This window comes from Lepidochelys kempii, chromosome 2, assembly GCF_965140285.1.
Source record: "Lepidochelys kempii isolate rLepKem1 chromosome 2, rLepKem1.hap1, whole genome shotgun sequence".
In the NCBI taxonomy this organism is placed as follows: domain Eukaryota; kingdom Metazoa; phylum Chordata; order Testudines; family Cheloniidae; genus Lepidochelys; species Lepidochelys kempii.
In genome coordinates this window covers 236677333-236698705 of record NC_136381.1, presented here as the reverse complement: position 1 = coordinate 236698705, position 21373 = coordinate 236677333, and the positions used below count along the sequence as shown (strand labels likewise).

Here is a 21373-nt window from a genome sequence, read left to right as displayed (position 1 = left end):
ATTTATTGTAATTATACTGGTACAGGCTTACAAGAGAGGACCAGTGGCCTGCACATCCATGAAAAGAGACAATAAGAAAGAAGAACAGATTAAATTAGTGGTCACAGATAAGACTCACCCTGACATGACAGGTTTGATCCTCTCAATGCACTTCAACCATCCTTGCCAAAGACTCCTTATTTCAAACTCTAATTTAAAAAGTGAATGAAGCTTACACGAACTAGGCTAAAATTATAGGCTTATTAATGGTTACAAACATTATTTTCTATGCACTTATTTTGTAATTAACCTTTTTTCAAATATTCAGCTATGTTATGGCCACTGATTTTATAGTATTGTTGACTAATAATACTTTCTTAGTATATAGATGCTTAAACACTTTTAAAAGAATTAAAATATGTAACAATATCATGACAAACTGACCATGGAATATCCAAAAATGTCTAAGAATCATAGCCAAAGCGAGCAACATAATGAAGGAAACTGCTTGTATTTTTAGCCAAAATGAGAAAAATAGTGAAGGAAATTAGTTACATTATTTGAATGCATTTCCCCTTTATTACCTCCTGTCACAGGAAGAAGCAAAGGAAGGTTTCAAAAAAAGAAAAAGATTGAAATGTTATCAGCACTCACCTCCATTGTAAAACCTATGACTTTGAAGCACTGCTCAATTAATTCAAACTGAGACTTATAGAAATTGTTGTTCATAAAATCTTGTGCTGTTCGGAGATGTTCATTTTGCAGATACCTGAAAAGGTTGAGGAACAAAGGGTTATAATCCAAATGAGGTTGAGCCAACTACAATGTATTCCTTAGAAATCAATTTATGTAAAAAGAAACTTCGTTACCTGGGTGGCTTATACTCTGGCAGTTTATAATGTGCCAGTTTTTTCTTTTCTGCTAAACCAGCATAGATGTAATAAAAAATATGGAAATTTCTCTCTCCCCTGAAACAACAAAAACAATTATTTGTTTGAGTAAGAAAGTTGTACTGCTAGATTTATTGATGGCATTGCTGCTATTGTTAAACATCATTAAAAATAGTGAGCCAGATCTTCAGCTGCTGTAAATTGACATGGCTCCATTGAAGTCAATGGAATTCCATCAGTTTATACTTGCTGAGTACTTGGTGCAGTGATTTTAACTAGTTCCATCTTTTTCTGTGCAAGCTTTTTTGCGTGTCATATCTACCAATGCAGATGATGTAGAAGCAGCTAAATGTAGCACTGTGGTGTTTGATACAATAAGTAAATACTGGGTCGGATCTTGGAAATTGCCCACAACCTTAGTAAACTAACTGTGCCCTGAGGAACTCTGTTAAAATCTTCCCTCCCAGGCAGAGTTGCATTCTCACTATGGGTTTGATCCTGCAAGGTTCTGTGAGATTTGACTAATTCAGAAAAGGATTTAAGCTCATGTGTAAATTTAAGCACATTCTCCTGACATATCCTATTTAAGTGGTCCCAATGACCTCACCAGAAATCAGCAAGCCCAGGGAAAAAGTTCAATGCAAACCACTATCTTAGGGAAAAAGCCGGATTTTATTCCGAAAAATCCAAGATTCTATAACTGAAGTTCGATTGGGGAAAAACTGTCAATAACAGCGTTTCATAAAACTGGACCAAAACTTTAAATTGTGTATTTGCTAAATCATCTTAGAGGAAACAGAAGTAGTCATTTGTGTTGCATAAGGTAATAGGCTCTCACAGAATCAAAACACTCAGTTTTAGTCGGTGAAGGAAACATTAAAATTAGAGCTGGGGCAAGATTTCCCTATACCAAGTTCTAAACTTTTGCCATTAATTATTGTTAATGACAAAAACAGATCTACTAAAATAATTTTTTGTGTACTTTAATGTACTATATGTGAAAACAAACAGCTGATATTATACAGGAATTTACTTTCATATGAATTTATTCTATGAAGTGTTGTTTAATTTCTCTATCATTTGTTATTTTATTACACACACACACACACTCTTAACAAATATATATGTGTACTTGGTTCATACTCCTTTATAAGCAAAATTATATTAGAATCTCCAGGATTTAACCAAATATTTTGCATACAAGTTACATTAATAAGGGAAAATTAAAGGAAACGTAATCCAAACAATATACTTAACATAATATTAAGAGCTTAATTTAAACTAGGGTTGTCAAGCAATTAAAAAAATTAATCGTGATTAATTGTGTGATTGATCTCACTGTTAAACAATAATAGAATAATATTTATTTAAATATTTTTGGATGTTTTCTACATTTTCAAATATATTGATTTCAATTACAAACCAAAATACAAAGTGTATAGTGCTCACTTTATATTTATTTTTTATTACAAGTATTTGCACTGTAAAAAAATAAAAGAAATATTATTTTTCAATTCACCTAATATAAGTACTGAAGTGCAATCTTTTTATCATGAAAGTTGAACTTACAAATGTAGAATTATGTACAAAGACCCCTGCATTTAAAAATAAATAATGTAAAATTTTAGAGACTACAAGTCCACTCAGGCCGACTTCTTGTGCAGCCAATCACTCAGACAAACAAGTTTGCTGACATTTACAGGAGACAATGCTGCCCGCTTCTTGTTTACAATGTCACCTGAAAGTGAGAAGCATGTCCTTTGGAATGGTGGCCAAAGCATGAAGGGAAATACGAATGTTTAGCATATCTGACATGTAAATACCTTGCAATGCTGGCTACAAAAGTGCCATGTGAACATCTGTTCTCACTGTCAGATGACACTGTAAATAAGAAGCGGGCAGCAGTATCTCCTGTAAATGTAAACAAACTTGTTTGTCTTAGCGATTGGCTGAACAAGAAGTAGGACTGAGTGGATCTGTAGGCTCTGAAGTTTTACATTGTTTTGTTTCTGAGTGCAGTCATGTAACAACAACAAAAATCTACATTTGTAAGTTGCACTTTCATGACAAAGAGATTGCACTACAGTACTTGTATGAGGTGAATTGAAAACGACTATTTCTTTTATCATTTTTACAGTGCAAATATTTGTAATAAAAAATATACACTGATTTCAATTAGAATACAGAATATAGTATATATGAAAATGTAGAAAAACATCCAAAATATTTAATGAATTTCAATCGGCATTCTATTGTTTATCAGTAGGATTAATACTTTGATTAATTGTGATTAATTTTTCTAATCATGATTAATTTTTTTGAGTTAATCGTGTGAGTTAACTATGATTAATCGACAGCCCTAATTTAAACCCAGACAAATAAAGATATTTAGAGTTAAAACTATTAGAATATCCTTAGCCCTGCCCACATATGCTTATCCTTTTTGCTGTACAATATATGCAAGATTTTTTAAAAAACAGACCTGCTTAAATAAACCAGAATGTAATAAAATATACTGTAAGCTATTTTAATTTAAGTTATACCTTTAGAACCTATCAACCTCTTGTTTATTTGAAAGAAAAAACCTTGCTAATCTTATACTGGAATATGGTACAAGATTTCCCAAATTGCACTCCTGCTTTGTCTACTTTAAAATGGGTCAATTGTTCCTTTTTACTTACACAGCCTGATGGACAACTCTGGATTTTTCGAGGAGGTATTCTGAAATTTGAGCTCCTACTACAGTTCCTCCACAAGTGAATTTCATTTCTAAGTATTTTCCAAATCTGCTGGAGTTATCATTGATAATAGTGCCTGCATTTCCAAATGCCTCTACAAGATTGTTCACTTGGAGTATCTTCTCCTGGAGAGTCCTATTATTAGCCTAGATATAAAAGCCAACATACAGAAAAGTTATTGCTTAAAGCAGTCTCAAGAATAATCCCAAAATAACTGTTTTCAAATAGGTCTTTTCATTTACATTTGGTATTGAGAGTTTCAGTTTGTTTACTCGGTGTACTTCTGGAATCTCTATTTAGGTATCACAATAAGCATCAGATCTCTGTAATGAGAAAGAATTCCCTTCCTTCTTTTTTTCTCTTGCACCTATGGGCAAGGCCCTTTTCCTTGCCCACACAGGCCCCAATTCAGCAAGGTTCTTAAACACATACCTAGCTTTAAACACATCAGTACAGTACTTAGGTAATGGGACTGCAACGTGCTTAAAGCTATGGACATGCCTAAGTACCTTACTGAATTGGGGCCTCAACTTTTATCCATCCAACTATCCATCCCAGGTTTTTATACCTCACCCATCACCATGGTAAAGGAGCACCTCAGACTGATTTACTGTATGCTTGAAACAAGGGCTTAAGATGTAGAGTTAAATCCTGGATTCACTGATCTCAATGGGAGTCAATGGCATAATTCCCTAATTACTTCAGTGGGGCCAAGAATTCACCCATGCACTCATTTTCAGCACAGTCTTTGTGTTTTCACTCTTCTCTTAACATTGGGCCAATTATTTTCCCCATTAGATACCCATCTTCCTACCGTTATTCTAAGCTGGACACTCCTGAAGCCTTAAGAAGACATCCTAGTGCATTGACCTTTACTTGCTGAATGTGCCACTGCTCATTTCACCCTGCCTTTAATATGCAAAACTCTCAAGATATGACCCAAACTTGGGCATACTTGTGATTTACTTTAAGGAGCCAAACCATCAAGTCAGCCTTTCTGGTCTGAATCATATGGAAAGACAGTGACACTGACAACAATCCATTGCTTAAGCGAGATGAACATGTCAGAAGGTGAAACAGAATCCTACATGGTACATTTTGGGAAAATTTAGGACAGTCCCGAAGGCAGGAGATTGCTCAAGAAGGGTAAAACTTTCACTGTGCTGTGTAATATTTTACAGCATTCCATTATTGTCTCCAAGTGGGCTAAGGCAGGGTTGAGCTGGGGGAGGCACATCATCCCCTCTCTGACACTGGAAAGGTTGTCTGGAGAAGGTAATATAGTCTTGGGCTACGTCACCTTTTCCACATCTTATCCTCAACCCTCCGCTAGCAGATTCCAATGCAGAATTAGGGTATTTGGGGTCTGTAAACGACACTGCAGGGTTGAGATTATGTTCCAATTTATTCAGGTTTCAGGCTTTAGAGAGACTTGTGGGAGCACCCACTTTAAAAACATACCTTTCCCAAGACCGTGAGCTGCTGAACCAGGAGGTGGGCACTCTGCGTCTTGCCAGCTCCACTTTCTCCAGAAATGACAATACACTGAAGAAGATAAGACAAGTCCATTTGCCCTCACTGCATCCCTCTCAGCAGAGCAAAGGGTATGAGATATAAATCTGATTGTGTAAATAAATACCTTTACCTGATCCGAGTTGTATGTTACCATGGATTGGTATCCAATGTCAGCCACAGCAAAGATGTGGGGAGGATTGGCAGTCCGCTTTGCTCCAATATACAGTTTGGAATGCTGAGGGTCAGAACACTGCAAATGTTTTCTGAGTTCCTTTAATAGCTATTTTTGTATTATTTTATCATGTTTTCATTATATTTACTGATTGCTGTGCAGCATCCCTAGCATATTCGTAGGGGGGCTTCATAAATAAAGATTTATTAATTATTATTATTACTATACTAACTATACTGTGGACCAATGGATCCTTTGAATTATATTTTAAATACCATTAAAAAGGAACCGGTATACTTTGAAATCTCATCATGCCTTGATTATGAAAAATATAAAATCAAAATAATTAGATCAAGATTTCATGTTTTCAGGCACAAAGCACTGAATTACCATTTCATACCATTGTCTTTTCATACACCCATTTAGTATTTTGGTATGTTTTAAGGGGCAAATGTTCTTTTCTTTACTTGCCATAACCAATAAACAAAGACAAACTTTTATTTGATCCAGACTGTCATATCAGTCACCAATTGCACAAGTAACACCAATTACACTGGTGTAAAACTAAAGTAAATGGGAGAACCAGGCTCTTAGTGTGAAGCACAATGAGGAGTAACACTGGGTTTCATAAGCCTCTATCAGAAAGATAAGTGGAATTTGGGGAACTTATTGTACACAGGGCTTCACTGTGTGTGTGTGTGTGTGTGTAGAGAGAGAGCATGAGAGACAAACGGTCTCATTTATGTGCAGGAATTCAGCATATAGTAATTAAACCATTTATATCAAAGTATATGCCCATGTGCATGCTAGAAGATGATTTATTGATAATTCTGTTACTTAGATGTTGTATTAAATCATCATGAGTGGTATGAATTTTCAAATTTCACTGGAAATCACTACAAGCAAAACACAACTGAAACTCATTCTTCACACCTGTGCAGAATAAAGGTCTAAGTTCCTAAAGGGATTGACAGCGATGAGAATGTCTCCTACATATGTGTAGATCTGATCCCTGGCATAGCTCTTCTGCAACTGCTCCGTTACTGTATTCTGTTGTAAAAAAGAATAGGAAAGCCAAGGCATGTTCAAGTTAATGCTTAGAAACACGTTGGTACCTTCAAACATAGTGGCATTCAGAGGCCACAATATTTTTGTATCGCCATCCCACATGAATCACAAACACATATCTTCAGATCTTTGTACAAATATTAACAAATTAATAATGCAGTAACTCAATCAATTTTATTCATTTAGGACTCCCTAATCTCTCTTTCTAAACTCCCTATCCCAAGGATTAATATCATTGTTCCATGCAAAGGTCACTAGACTGAATTCAGACATGCCCTTCCAAGTTCTGAGATTTTTTCCTAAGTTCTGATCATATAGACATAGAAGTCCATCTGTTTGGATCTCTCTGAAACCTTTTATACTGCATCTTTAAATGTGCACTCCTTGGAGTAGGCTAAAATCTACAAATGTAAATAAACAGATACTAGTTTGAAGATATTCATATATTAACATGCTTTGGGATCAGCTCTTGATCTGGTCTGATGTCGGTTTTTTTACTGCCTGAGCAGTGAAAAGCAAACAGAAAGTTACCCTAAATTGGAAGCTGATTTCCCCCAGCACAGGAAAATCCTAGGGTGGCACCATGCTGGTAAGCCAACTCTTTGCCACTTGTCTCACCCCTCTTTTCTGCAGAGAAAGCTGAAAAGAGGCAGAAAAGGGTGCTCTGTCAAATCCCTATCTTAGGCACCAGTTGGCTGTAGCTTGGAGTAACACTAGTTTCAAGGACTGCTCCATGTTACACAGGGTGCTGTTTCAATCCCCTGCTGGACCAGCATCAGGAGTGAAAAGGTTTTTTAGAGTCACCATCCCCCCAAACTGTGGTGAGTGTAAATTTGATACAGTTGGGAACTGAACGGTCTGTATTTGAAAGAAAGAAAAATAGGGAGAAACTCAAGAAGCTGCAACAGGGATGGTAACATTTACTCCCACAGGGAAAACAAGATGAAAGCATTTCACAGGCTTGGAAATCTATCCTGTTTCTTATTTTGAACCATACCTTTCAATATACTGAATATCATCTCCCTTTATGAGCATGACATGGCTTTCGCTGAATGGACTCCTTGGCAAAAAGTAGAAATCTTACTGTCAGCATATGGCTATTCTGAATGTAAATAAATGTTCGGATGTGAGCTCTACCCATCAGACGAATAGCCTTGATTAGCTGAGCTACTATCCTATTAATTAGCTAATGTTTGTACAGTGCTTTGAAGATGTACAGCACTCTATAAGTGCCGTTATCACTATGCAGTGCTCACAGCATGTCTACAGAAGAGCCAAGTTCAGGGCTCACTAATGGTTGATGTGTCAGTGAAGTTTAATTTGCAGGTGGAGATTATTAATTTTATTCTCTTGTGTAGCAGTCCCTGAACCATTCAGCAGAGCAATGTTGGCATTTCATCCACATCCACCCACTGCCTCTGAACTCCAGGTAAATCATTGTAGCCTGATTATTCTCTTTCCCATACACACTAGCATAAATCTGAGGTAACTCCACTGATGAAAATGGAGTTGCACTATTGTCAAGTTAGAGAAAGAGGAGATTTAAGCCCTATGATTGCATTCCCTAGCCAAAAGGAAGTTAATGAAATGCAGAGAAATAACTGTTTGCATAAAGAATATTGCTAAGTAGCTCCCCGGGGGGAAAGCTTTAAAAGCAGAATTTCTGGTCACAGCATTCTTTTCCCTTCATGTTGCTTGTCAGAAAAGGGATCCACTTTTCAAACTTGGCCAAACAGCACTATTTTAAGTATCTAAAATGCTGCAAAAGTTGGTCTTCTGTGGCCAGACCCTGAGCTTGTGTACACTGGCATAGCACCACTGACTTCGGTGATGCTACAGCAGTTTATGCCGGCTAAGAATATGGCCTATGACGAAGTGTTAACATTAAGCGGGGACAATTCCAGCTGAAGGTGGAAATGGATATGCTGTATCTAGAGCTGTCCCATCTTAAAGTTAAATCATCATCATGGAGCAGATTCTTGGCCAGAATAAACTGGCATGGCTCCACTGAAGTTAGTGGTACTATGCCAATTTACACCAGCTCATGATCTCGCTCATGAGGATGTTTTGGCATTAAGATGGCACAACTCTATACACAACACATCTCATCTCACGTTCAACAATCTAGCAGAAGTCTGTAAAGTACCATGGACTACTATGTAATTAAAGTGTGAGAATGTAGGCTCACCTAAAAACAAGCTAGGTTAATCTACAAATACAGCAGTATTTTTTGACTCTTATCTGTATACTAGTTTCCAAGAAAACTTAAATAAATTAAATATCTTACCTCATCCAGTACCTCCAAGGTTGCTAAATCATCTACATCCTCCTGGTCTGAGGCTAGAGACCTACTGTAGTCCCCTTTCTTAGTATGAATTCGCTCAAATCTACAAAAGAAGAGACGTACGCTTTTCTGATGTAAGAAAACATTCTTTGCATCTTCAAGCTGTAGACGCATTGAGAGCAACCCCCTAAAGATGTTCAAACATTCTGATGGATTGAATTCAAACTGATGAATGACCAAAATAGCAGGACAGAATAGAACTTTTTACCTCAGTACCCCCGAGGTTCGCTACTTAAAAATAAGGGGTTTGATTCTGCAATTGATAGCATGTGGAAAGACTGCTGGACCTGTGTGGAGCTTCATAGAGCTCAACAGAAGCATAATAGTCCATTTGTGAGCCATCAGTGGTAGGACTGGAGCCATGCTGTATAGAAAAGGTAATAAACTTATAATACCTATAGTAGCTGTGTCTTGGCAGCAGCCTGGAAAAAATAAAAATTACTCAAATCAGTATTATGAATGGTACAAATCTGGGATGATATGATTGAATAGTATGAGAAGAATGACCACAGACAGCCTCCAGAAGGAAATATTTTTTTAAAAAATTGGTGACTTATAATTATTTAATGTTCATTTTATGGTAGTGCCCAGAGGGGCTGATTGGGAGAGAGCTCACATTGAGTGAGGCACTGTATAAACACGGAAGTACTAGACACAGTCCCTTTCCCAAAATGTGTACAGTCTAAACAGATATTTTTGGACTATATAGGAAAAGATTGTACAAAGGACAGAAGATTTCAAAACTGCCCTTTCTTATAAGCATGACTAATCTGTTAATTTAGCAATCTTAAGAGGCTATATTTTATTTTTAAATTGAACAAACAAACGGAAATCTACACACCATTGCAGAAATAATGAAGAAAAGCCACAAATGAATGGATCTCATACATGGCAGAAATGGCACATTGAGGGAATGGCAACCACTGGAATGGGATCCATCAACAAATTAATGAGGGAGTCAACAGAGGATGCAAGGATCATGATTCAGACTGGGTATATGTGCCACAAGAGAGCACAGAAGATCAATGAATGGGAATTCAGGAGCATAACAGCAGAGGATTACAGACAGAAGTGAGTTTAAATGTCTAAGAGGGCAGCAGCAGCAAAAATCCATGAATTGGATCAGATCTCCTCATCTCACTTTTTTATACACCATGGAGAAAGGTAGAACAAAAATTGATTCTGGGGTGCGTCAACTGCGAAGCAGAGAGAAAATGGAGACTGTCCTGTGTGAGCTTGAGTTGGTAATCATCTTGATTCCAGAGAAGCCAGAGGAGGCCCTTTCATTCACTCAGATGCTGAGGTAAACACCAGGAGACAGGAACCTACTGGGCAGCTCATCCAAAGATGGAAGAGTGGGGTGTGGCCAGCCAGTACAGTGACATATAGGGGGTTGCCTAGCCCCATGACAGAGGTGTGGGAAGGCACCCACTTAGCAATGATAATGTTAAAGAGGAGTCCCAATACCTGGGGGAAGCTTGGAGGAGATCCTGGGAGGGAGGTAAGCAAATTATACTACGCTGGGTCTGTGTAACTTCATAGATCTGGGCTCAGGTTCTGACAAATCTTTTCACACAGCTTAATTAGAAGCATTTGGGCAATCTGAACTCCTAACATGCACAGGCTTCAACCCAAACTCTTAACATGCCTAAGGTAGAAGGAACTGCTATATCCAGGAACTAGTCTAGCATAGTGTCTAGCAGAGTGCATTGGTGCTTGTACACAGCAGCTTGTAAATCCCTGGAGATGGCGCTTTATACAGTCTCTCCAGGCTATTCAGCATTCAAGTCACAAACTCACTCTGCACGCGTGTATACATTTCATTTAGCATTGCACTGAACTTCAATTGAGCATAATGACTATTTTCTGAGGGCAAGCGCGTGAGCAGCCCTGGTGCTGACGCAACGGCAGATGGGGAGGCAAGGAGCTTTTCCACCTTGTGCAGGAGCCAGCCACAACTACAGCATTTGCACGCTCTGCAGCACAGGGCAGGAGGTGCACACACTCCACAGCTGAGAAATTCTGCCTGTTTCTTCACCAGCTAGTTTAGTGGCTTGTGAAATTAAGTCTATTAATTCTGAGATAATGGACACAAACTGAGCCATGAGTGAAAATCACCATATACTTAACTGAAACGTACAGAGTACTCCATGCTTCGAGCCAGACTGCAGCAATAAAAGCAGAGCCCCTGCGTTGAAGGCAGTCCTCTAGGGGGTAACTCCAGGAAGCACAATGAGCATGCTGGGGAGCACAAGATTTATGCTACTCCTTTGGAGGCTGGGGTATAATAAAAGTCCAATCTGTTTTTCCTACTGATATTCAGAACCCTGTGGGCTGCCATCAAACCGTCAATCAGCTGCAGCAGCACGGTAAAGCCATGAGTTTCCCGAGTCTTTTGTAAGTGTCCTGAAGGTTTCATCACAGCAGGGTACAAAATGGCCCATGATTTCTTAGCTGCATTTAAAACACTCAGAAGCTGAAAACGTGTAGGAATAATGGCAGATGATCGATCTGAAGATATAACTACACTTCTCATAGAACAGATATTTTCTGCTATACATTCTCCTTCTTCTTGGACGCTCTTGTGTAGTAATAATTGCCCTAGTCATACATGCTCTCCTATTATAATATTATGAAGACAGTTTTGGTTTTGTGTGCCATGTTATATTGAATATGATGTGAAAATATTAAACTTAATTATAATGCTCATCATTCCAATGTCTGCTGATGCTTGACTTTGTTTTCTTGACTATCTACAGGATGTTATTGCATCCAGGGGCAAAATCTGTAATTAATAACAGTAATAACCAAAATAATAATAAAAAAATAAAAAAGGTTTCATGTAAATACCCTGTGATACATTAAAGATGTGTTTATATACCTCCAACATTCTTTGCAGATTCAAATACAGAAAGTGCTTTAATAGGGCAAATTATGTTTTGCTGAAAATAAATCGGTACATTTGAAGCAGCATACTTTATGCAGCTACACGAAGGTCATTTTGTTCTTTAGAATACATATCTGACATACTGTGGCTTTGATGAAGACTGAAAATGCACCCATGAAGAAAATATGTGGCAACTGACAGCGTTTTATTAAACTACATAAAGTTCTATTTTTTAACATTGCCAAAGGAGCACCCAAAGCAAAACCTTATGTCAATTCACATTTTCCATTTCTGTTGTAACTATTACTCACTGCATACTGCTGGGTTTTAAAAAAAATCGTACTGAATACTGGAGAGCATGATGGGCCCCTGGATTTCAACGAATGGCTACGCAGGAGGTGTCGGAGAGAAGGCTTTGGATTCTTTGACCACGGGATGGTGTTCCAAGAAGGAGGAGTGCTAGGCAGAGATGGGCTCCACCTAACGAAGAGAGGGAAGAGCATCTTCACAAGCAGGCTGGCTAACCTAGTGAGGAGGGCTTTAAACTAGGTTCACCGGGGGGAAGGAGACCAAAGCCCTGTGGTAAGTAGGAAAGTGGGATACTGGGAGGAAGCACGAGTGGAAGTCCTGGCACAGTCAAGGAATTATGATGTGATTGGAATAACAGAGACTTGGTGAGATAACTCACACGACTGGAGTACTGTCATGGATGGATATAAACTGTTCAGGAAGGACAGGCAGGGCAGAAAAGGTCAGGGAGTTGCATTGTATGTAAGAGAGCAGTATGACTGCTAAGAACTCCAGTATGAAACCGCAGAAAAACCTGAGTGTCTCTGGACTAAGTTTAGAAGTGTGAGCAACAAGGGTGATGTCGTGGTGGGAGTCTGCTATAGACCACCGGACCAGGAGGATAAGGTGGACAAGGCTTTCTTCTGGCAACTAATGAAAGTTACTAGATTGCAGGCCCTGGTTCTCATGGGAGACTTCAATCACCCTGATATCTGCTGGGAGAGCAATACAGTGGTGCACAGATAATCCAGGAAGTTTTTGGAAAGCGTAGGGGACAATTTCCTGGTGCAAGTGCTGGAGGAACCAACTAGGGGCAGAGCTCTTCTTGACCTGCTGCTCACAAACCGGGAAGAATTAGTAGGGGAAGCTAAAGTGGATGGGAACCTGGGAAGCTGTGACCCTGGGATGGTCGAGTTCAGGATCCTGACACAAGGAAGAAAGGAGAGCAGCAGAATACGGACCCTGGACTTCAGAAAAGCAGACTTTGACTCCCTCAGGGAACTGATGGGCAGGATCCCCTGGGAGGCTAATTTGAGGGGGAAAGGAGGCCAGGAGAGCTGGCTGTATTTTAAAGAATCCTTATTGAGGTTACAGGGACAAACCATCCCGATGTGTAGAAAGAATAGTAAATATGGCAGGCGACCAGCTTGGCTTAACAGTGAAATCCTTGCTCATCTTGAACACAAAAAAGAAACTTACAAGAAGTGGAAGCTTGGACAAATGACCAGGGAGGAGTATAAAAATATTGCTCAGGCATGCAGGAGTGAAATCAGGAAGGCCAAATCACACTTGGAGTTGCAGCTAGCAAGAGTCTTTAAGAGTAACAAGAAGGGTTTCTTCAGGTATGTTAGCAACAAGGAGAAAGTCAAGGAATATGTAGGCCCCTTACTGAATGTGGGAGGCAACCTAGTGACAGAGGATGTGGAAAAAGCTAATGTACTCAATGCGTTTTTTGCCTCTGTCTTAACGAACAAGGTCAGCTCCCAGACTACTGCACTGGGCAGCACAGCACAGGGAGGAGGTGACCAGCCCTCTGTGGAGAAAGAAGTGGTTCAGGACTATTTAGAAAAGCTGGACAAACACAAGTCCATGGGGCTGGATGCACTGCGTCCGAGACTGCTAAAGGAGTTGGCGGATGTGATCGCAGAGCCATTGGCCATTATCTTTGAAAACTCATGGCGATCGGGGGAGGTCCCGGACGACTGGAAAAAGTGTAATGTAATGCCCATCTTTAAAAAAGGGAAGAAAGAGGATCCTGGGAACTACAGGCCAGTCAGCCTCACCTCAGTCCCTGGAAAAATCATGGAGTAGGTCCTCAAGGAATCAATTCTGAAACACTTAGAGGAGAGGAAAGTGATCAGAAACAGTCAGCATGGATTCACCAAGGGCAGTCATGCCTGACTAATCTAATTGCCTTCTATGACGAGATAACTGGCTCTGTGGATGAGGGGAAAGCAGTGGATGTGTTGTTCCTTGACTTTAGCAAAGCTTTTAACACAGTCTCCCACAGTATTCTTGCCAGCAAATTAAAGAAGTATGGGCTGGATGAATGGACTGTAAGGTGGATAGAAAGCTGGCTAGATTTTCGGGCTCAACGGATAGTGATCAATGGCTCCATGTCTAGTTGGCAGCCGGTATCAAGCGGAGTGCCCCACGGGTTGGTCCTGGGGCCGGTTTTGTTCAATATCTTCATTAATGATCTGGAGGATGGTGTGGATTGCACCCTCAGCAAGTCTGCAGATGACACGAAACTGGGAGGAGAGGTAGATATGCTGGAGGGCAGGGATAGGATACAGAGGGACCTAGACAAATTGGAGGATTGGGTCAAAAGAAATTTGATGAGGTTCAACAAGGACAAGTGCGGAGTCCTGCACTTAGGACGGAAGAATCCCATGCACTGCTACAGACTAGGGACCAAATGGCTAGGCAGCAGTTCTGCAGAAAAGGACCTAGGGGATACAGTGGACGAGAAGCTGGATATGAGTCAACAGTGTGCCCTTGCTGCCAAGAAGGCCAATGGCATTTTGGGCTGTATAAATAGGGGCATTACCAGTAGATCGAGGGATGTGATTGTTCCCTTCTATTCGACATTGGTGAGGCCCCATCTGGAGTATTGTGTCCAGTTTTGGGCCCCACACTACAAGAAGATGTGAAAAAATTGGAAAGCGTCCAGTGGAGGGCAACAAAAATGATTAGGGGACTGGAACACATGACTTACGAGGAGAGGCTGAGGGAAGTGGGATTGTTTAGTCTGCCGAAGAGAAGAATGAGGGGGGATTTGATAGCTGCTTTCAACTACCTGAAAGGGGGTTCCAAAGAGGATGGATCTAGACTGTTCTCAGTGGTAGCAGATGACCGAACAAGGAGTAATGGTCTCAAGTTGCAGTGGGGGAGGTTTAGGTTGGATATTAGGAAAAACCTTTTCACTAGGAGGGTGGTGAAGCACTGGAATGCGTTACCTAGGGAGGTGGTGGAATCTCCTTCCTTTGAAGTTTTTAAGGTCAGGCTTGACAAAGCTCTGGCTGGGATGATTTAGTTGGGGATTGGTCCTGCTTTGAGCAGGGGGTTAGACTAGATGACCTCCTTAGGTCCCTTCCAACCCTGATATTCTGTGATTTGTTTCCAGCACCGTATTTCATTCACCCTAGGAGGTTAGCAGATGAATTGCTGTAGGAGAGAGAAAAATCCTCCCCCTCAACATTTTTATCGGACTTTCCTTTTGGAAAATTGGTCTTTATCCTTGCCACTGTAATGATGGTTAATTTATATAAAAAAGGAAGAGGGAAATCCACAGATTCCAATGTGATCCTGTTTGGCTGACATCCTGAGACCTGTATTGCTTGTTAAGCCACATTATACTGTTCATTTCCCAGGTATACCAAAGAGACAGATTTGCAGAACACAAAATATTTTCCTGCTTTGCTGTCAAAAGGCACAGACATCTCTCAAGGGCAGTTATACAGTTTCACGTCCTCAAACTCCAACCGCTCCCAGCCAGATCAGCGCTGAATTTTTATCATCATGCATATGGACACAGGAGCCTAGTTATTTTGGTTCACAATGTTCAGTTCGCAAAAAGAAAAGGAGTACTTGTGGCACCTTAGAGACTAACCAATTTATTTGAGCATAAGCTTTTGTGAGCTACAGCTCACTTCATCGGATGCATACTGTGGAAAGTGTAGAAGATCTTTTTATATACACACAAAGCATGAAAAAATACCTCCTCCCACCTAGTCTCTAAGGTGCCACAAGTACTCCTTTTCTTTTTGCGAATACAGACTAACACGGCTGTTCCTCTGAAAAATGTGCAGTTCAGAATTCTTTGTTGTAGGCATTAAATCCAACAGCCATGTTCAACAAGCAATTGAAGAAACTAAAGGCCAGAAACATCAACCCAGTATGGAGAAAAAAAGGAGTCAAGGCAGCATTGTTTCTCTTCATTCTCCCACCCTGTCTACAAGATTGAATGAAAATAAAATGAGGCCACTGTAGGCTTTAAAAAAAAAATTGTCAGAAGGTATTTAAGTCATTTCTGATGGTTCCAAAATAGTGTTAAAAATAATGTGATTCATTATGCCCTACTGAACCTCTCCACCATTTGTGAGGTAGTGAAACAAACAAAATAAAATACCTTAGTTAGTGTGGAAAACTCAAAAGCCAAGAAAAGAATTTTAAAAGACTAAAAAAGGCCTGGCATTAATATAAGGTATAAAGACATTAAAATAGCAAAAATACATTTTTCCGAAAGTATTAACACTTGTAGGCCTCTGAGCAACTAACAAATTATAACTAAAAGCAAAATGTACTAACAGGCGGCATAAACACTGAAACCACTGGGGCTTCTCTTTTTCTGACTGTTAACACAGGGGGCCACATAATGCAAACGGAAAAAGACAAACATATAGGCAATATTAATGCACATTCCTCTTAATTTTCAGTCCTGCTCTGCAACATAACACTACAAAGGGCACAGTGAGTTCTTCTCTTTATTGTTCGCAGGACTTGGTCATGCTTTGTATGCACAGCCCCCCATTAGGAGTGGTGCTGGAAAGCTCCAGGACCTTGTGGTGCAAGAACTGAGTGAGACCCAAGTGGAAGGAGTGGTGGGCATGGGGGTGACGCTAGTGGTGAGGAGCGGTTGGAGTAGATTCCTCCCAGAGCTCCTTGACATGCAGGAGAAACATCCTGCTTCTACACTCCTTCAAGGGATGCACTGTTCTCTCTCGCAGTGCCCTGGGCCTGCTCCACAGGAGTAGAAGGAACCAGGGACCACAGTCCTGCCTCCTATGGAGAAATGTGTGTCCTAGGAGTGCATGGAGGGACCCTAATGAAGGCCATGCAGCAGGGGTGGGGAGGTGGAGAGGCTCCTTGAGCTTTCCTGAAACCCACACAAAGGTCAGTCACAACCTGCAAGAATCCTGAGGTAGCCGGTTTGGTAGCACAGTATGACTGTAAAGCCTGAGTAGCACAAAGGGTTGAGAATCCGGCCATGTGAGCTTTGGCCATACAGACTCCTGCAACAGCAGCATAACTATCTTCATATTGAAAGACAATATCATACAGGAAGAGAGTGCTGAAAACCCACCTATCCATTACAAAACTCCATACCCACTATCCAAGTGACCTGTAATAAACTTTGGTATTTTCCTACACTTCAAATAGGACAGAGGAGATACCATATTGCTGCAGTTACTGGGAGCCATAATGCTGTGTTGTTAATAATGCTTGCCAGAGCAGTCCCTTTTATTTATTTCATAAAACACGCCCAGCAGAAAGTTTCTTGGGACATGAACAAATATACAGCAAGGAAATAAATGCACTACCCAACGTCAACTAAATCCAACCTCTTCAGCACCTGTTCACTCCACCTTTGGGAAGGATTGAGTATACAGGTATACTTTCTATCAAAGGCTCCCATTACCACAGTATCTCAGCACAATCTTCAATGTATTTATCCTCACAACACTCCAGTGAGGTAGAGACAGGGCCATCCCTAGAAGGGTGCAGGGCCCAGGGCATTACAAACTCGGTGCCTATCTGCCGGGGGGTGCTCCCTCTGGTTCTGCCCAGGCCCTGCCCCCACTCCACCCCTTCCCCCAAGGCCCCCCCACCCTACTTCTTCCCACCTCTGCCCTGCCTCTTGCCGTCTCCACCCCACCCCACCTCCGAGTGCACTGCACCCTCACTCCTCTCCCCTCCCCCCACAGCACTTCCTGATGCCGTGAAACTGATCAGATCTGAGGCAGGCAGGAGATGGTGGAGGGGAAGGTGCTGGCGGGGGGAGGCTCCTCCTCACCCCCTCCACCCGCCTGCCACTCACTTTCCCATTTGCTGCCTCACCCCGCTCGCCTGCCTCACTTCCATGCCCACAGAGCCGCCCAAAGCACGGGGCCCGGGGCGGTTGCCCTGATTTGCTGTACCCTAGGGACAGCCCTGAGTAGAGAAGTACCATTTTCCCCTTTGGGAACTGAGGCTCAGAGAGGCTAAGTGACTTCTGAAGGACACACAGATAATCTATAGCATAGCAAGGAATTGAACTTGGGTCTCTCAAGTGCCAGGCTAGTTCTTGACCCATGTGGTCACCCTCTCTCCTTCACCCAGCAGCTCAGCAAACATGGGATTTGTTCAACCAAGAAGGGGAGTGAATGCCAGAGTTGAGGACTCTCCACTGAAGGCAACCAGACTCTAGGTTGCCAAAAGTCAAATCTAGGGGTTGTTAGCAGTTGTACCACAGCTGATACCAATTGCCATGACAGCTATAATGTACTCTCAGTAGCTACCATTGCTGAATAAATGGGCAGCCACATTCTGTACTAGCTGAAGCTTCTCAATGATCTTGAAGGGCAGCCTTTTAACAGCTTATCATTAGATTTCAGTGCAGTCCTTTTGTGTTCAGTGTGAATTTTTATTTTGACATAAAAAATATGAGCAACAATGATGGGCCCACGCCTGCTTTCCTTGCACATCCAAAGTGCTCAGGGAAGTCATTGTGAAGATCAATAAAGGATCTAGTCAAAGAATAAATGATGACATTGGCTTCACTGCAAGTTCTGGTGTGAAGGGAACCACTGATTGGACACCATGTATACAACTAACTCTGAAGTGAGTCACTATTTCCAAAAATTGCTTGTTGTACTAATTGTTGCACATTTCTGAAGAGATGATAACAGTAAATGTGAAAGCAGTCAAGATTAAGACAGCTGAACAACCAAAGATAAAAGCATTACAAGCATGACTGTCAGACATAAAAGCTGCAGTTTGAAGGCCATCTCAAAGGCAGCACCTTCTGCTTCAAAGTATAGCTACAGCCCTTGAAACACACATTTTCTGTGAAAAACACATTTTTCTCATTTAGCCTTTCAGAAGTGTTCTTTCAGAATAGCCACTGCGTGCACCTTACAGTGTTGATTTCTAGTGTATTAAGTTGGGTAGTGATTTCATTTTTTACTCCTATAATGTGACTGCAGGAATGTAGCTATGGAATTTAAAATGTGAGTTTATTCATTAAAATCATTGTAAAATTCCCTATGATTATATCTTGATCTGCAGCAAATCAAAATAATCCACATCACAACTCACGGTCTTGCTTCCTTGTATTGTATTGGATCATGCAGCATCAGCAAAGAATTTTAATAATGTTTACTGTACCTGACAGGTACTGCTTATGACAAAGACAATGCCTTTGAACCTGCTGAAGACCAAGGCATTGATCTTGCAAACTAGTCCATCCATATGGAACCCCAGTGACCCTACACCGACACAGAGTCCACCTGCATGGAGCTCCTTTGCAGGATCAGCACCCAAATGTGTATTATTGTCCATTTAAAATAAGGGGGAAAAGTTTAAGATAAGAAAACCACCCTTTGCTTTTAGTACTATAGTTTACATAGTTCATTTACTAATTTGACATTTTTAATCTCTTTTGAGATTTGGGCTACAAGTGAAAAGGATGGCATTGTACTAAAGGGGTGACTGACAAACATCAAAAGCCTTCTTTAAGATGTTCCCATTTTTGTGACTGCAATGAGGAAATTTACGTGAAAATGTGTGTATGTCTATGCAGGTATTCATGTGCACCCCCTTGATACCTTCATGAATTGTAGAGACAAATAACAGTCATGTGATGAAGACTGTTAGCATGCAACTTTGACTGGCTAACCTGCTCTCTGCCTTCTAATCAATCAGTCTCCCTATAACTCACACTAACACTCCAAACCTTTGACTGTCAAGCAGCTTCAAACAAGCTGCCATTTTAAAATATCAATCTGCTAGAAAATGTTTCCTCATTCACTCACCAAATGTAGAATTTTACACTCAAATGGCCCCAGCCTGAGATCCAAGACGGGACAAATTCAGTCATAGATCCGTGAGAGATTTTCTAAATATAAAAATGTCATGGCTTTAAGGCAAGGTATCTTGCAGCATCTCAGGGCTAGAAACGTGCGCTTTCCATGATGGGGAGGTATGATGTAAAGGTGTAATTGGCACTTCGTTGGGATAATCTGCAAAACATACTCATAGCTTCACAACTTGCAAGTAATGGGGACAACCCAATTTTATCCTGATAAAACCTGTATTCCGCAATATGCTACTGACCTGATCCAAAGCTTAGCAAAATCAATAGAAAGACTCCTAGAGACTGCAGTGGGCTTTGAACTGAGCCCTCTAACACTAACATATCATATGATACTTGCAGCCCTCAAAATACACTTACTAGATAGTACACAATATAGTTAATATTGCTAAAAATACAAGCTTGCCAAGCCTCATTTAGAATACACCTACATATACCCAACTCCATACAATCAGATTAGTCATTCCAATCTCAGCCACATAAATACTCCCCTGCTCCATTAACACAACACACAATGAGCCTGGTCTCTGCCACACTTTTATTGCTTTGTGCTGCTCCATCTTAAAGAGCAACAGGAGGTAGAATACTCCAGTGGCATAGAGCCACTGTAACAACTCTTATACCAACCCCGTCAGCCACTGGCATAAGGGGAATGTTCAGAGAAAAGAGGCATTGAGGTGTCACCATTCCTCAGTGATTCCTGAATGCGAGGACATCCCCCGGTGGTCAGACGCTGCTCCACATTATGCCAGGAGACCATGTCACCTTTCTTGAACAGACCCAGGGGCAAAAAGACTGGATCTCAGGAGCTGGTTTTGTGAGAAAACTTATAGGAATATGATGTTACTTAGTATAACCTGGCACTACATTCCTTTTGAAATCTTTACTACATGTTTAGCAGACAATATATAAAATCAACCGCATGCATCCAACAAGTTCCCATTACAGAACAATTTCCATTACAGGCCTAGTAAAGTTTGGGTGCGGGGTGTAAATCTGGTGGGATGATCCTGAGTGATGAAGGGCTTTAACACCTGGCAGGGAGAGGTGGCTGAATACTTTAACTGTTAATGTCCAGACTTAATGTTTTGATTGAAAATGCACAATTTTTGTAAAGAAAGGGTAATATTTGGTGGGGGTGGAGGTAAATTAGCTGGATTCCATTGAAAGATAATTTCAACCTCAAACTCTATGGTAACCACATTATTATTTTTTTTTTTTAGTTTGTATGATATGTGTACACACACTGTTCATTGAATGAAAATCTATTACCTTGATCTTGCAAACTGATACATGTGGTGGACCTCGCACTCATGTGGAATTCCATTGATACCATTTAGGATCCTCAGGTCAAAAGTCAGTAGACATGGATCTGATTACAGGGTGGGGACCTATGAGCTAAGGCACTGAAGATGTTAACTAAGAGGCACAAATTGTGGAATTAAAACGAGGCCTGCACAATCTTGTTACAGGGCAATGAGAAGATACTAAACACTGCCCTACATTAACTTTATTTAATATCTTGGAATTCTAATTTCTTCTAGTGACATACCTGAAATTATTATCATCTTTTGTTACAGTTCAAATTATTGGAAAGCAATCACTGCTTTTATTGCTTGTACAGCACTAATAGCAGA

The 21373-nt window shown here is 40.6% G+C and overlaps 1 protein-coding gene across 1 annotated transcript in view; it reads right to left on the bottom strand.

Annotated features, from left to right (window-relative positions):
- MYO3A (myosin IIIA) overlaps positions 1-21373 on the bottom strand; it is a 194088-nt gene that overhangs the window by 78941 nt on the left and 93774 nt on the right. Inside the window, exons 9-16 of the mRNA XM_073334312.2 lie at positions 9102-9128; positions 8650-8749; positions 6228-6344; positions 5253-5357; positions 5069-5152; positions 3551-3753; positions 849-947; positions 634-748 (exon numbers count right to left, since the gene is read on the bottom strand). Of these exons, the coding sequence (XP_073190413.2) occupies positions 634-748; positions 849-947; positions 3551-3753; positions 5069-5152; positions 5253-5357; positions 6228-6344; positions 8650-8749; positions 9102-9128 (850 nt within the window). The remainder of the gene's footprint in view (positions 1-633; positions 749-848; positions 948-3550; positions 3754-5068; positions 5153-5252; positions 5358-6227; positions 6345-8649; positions 8750-9101; positions 9129-21373) is intronic.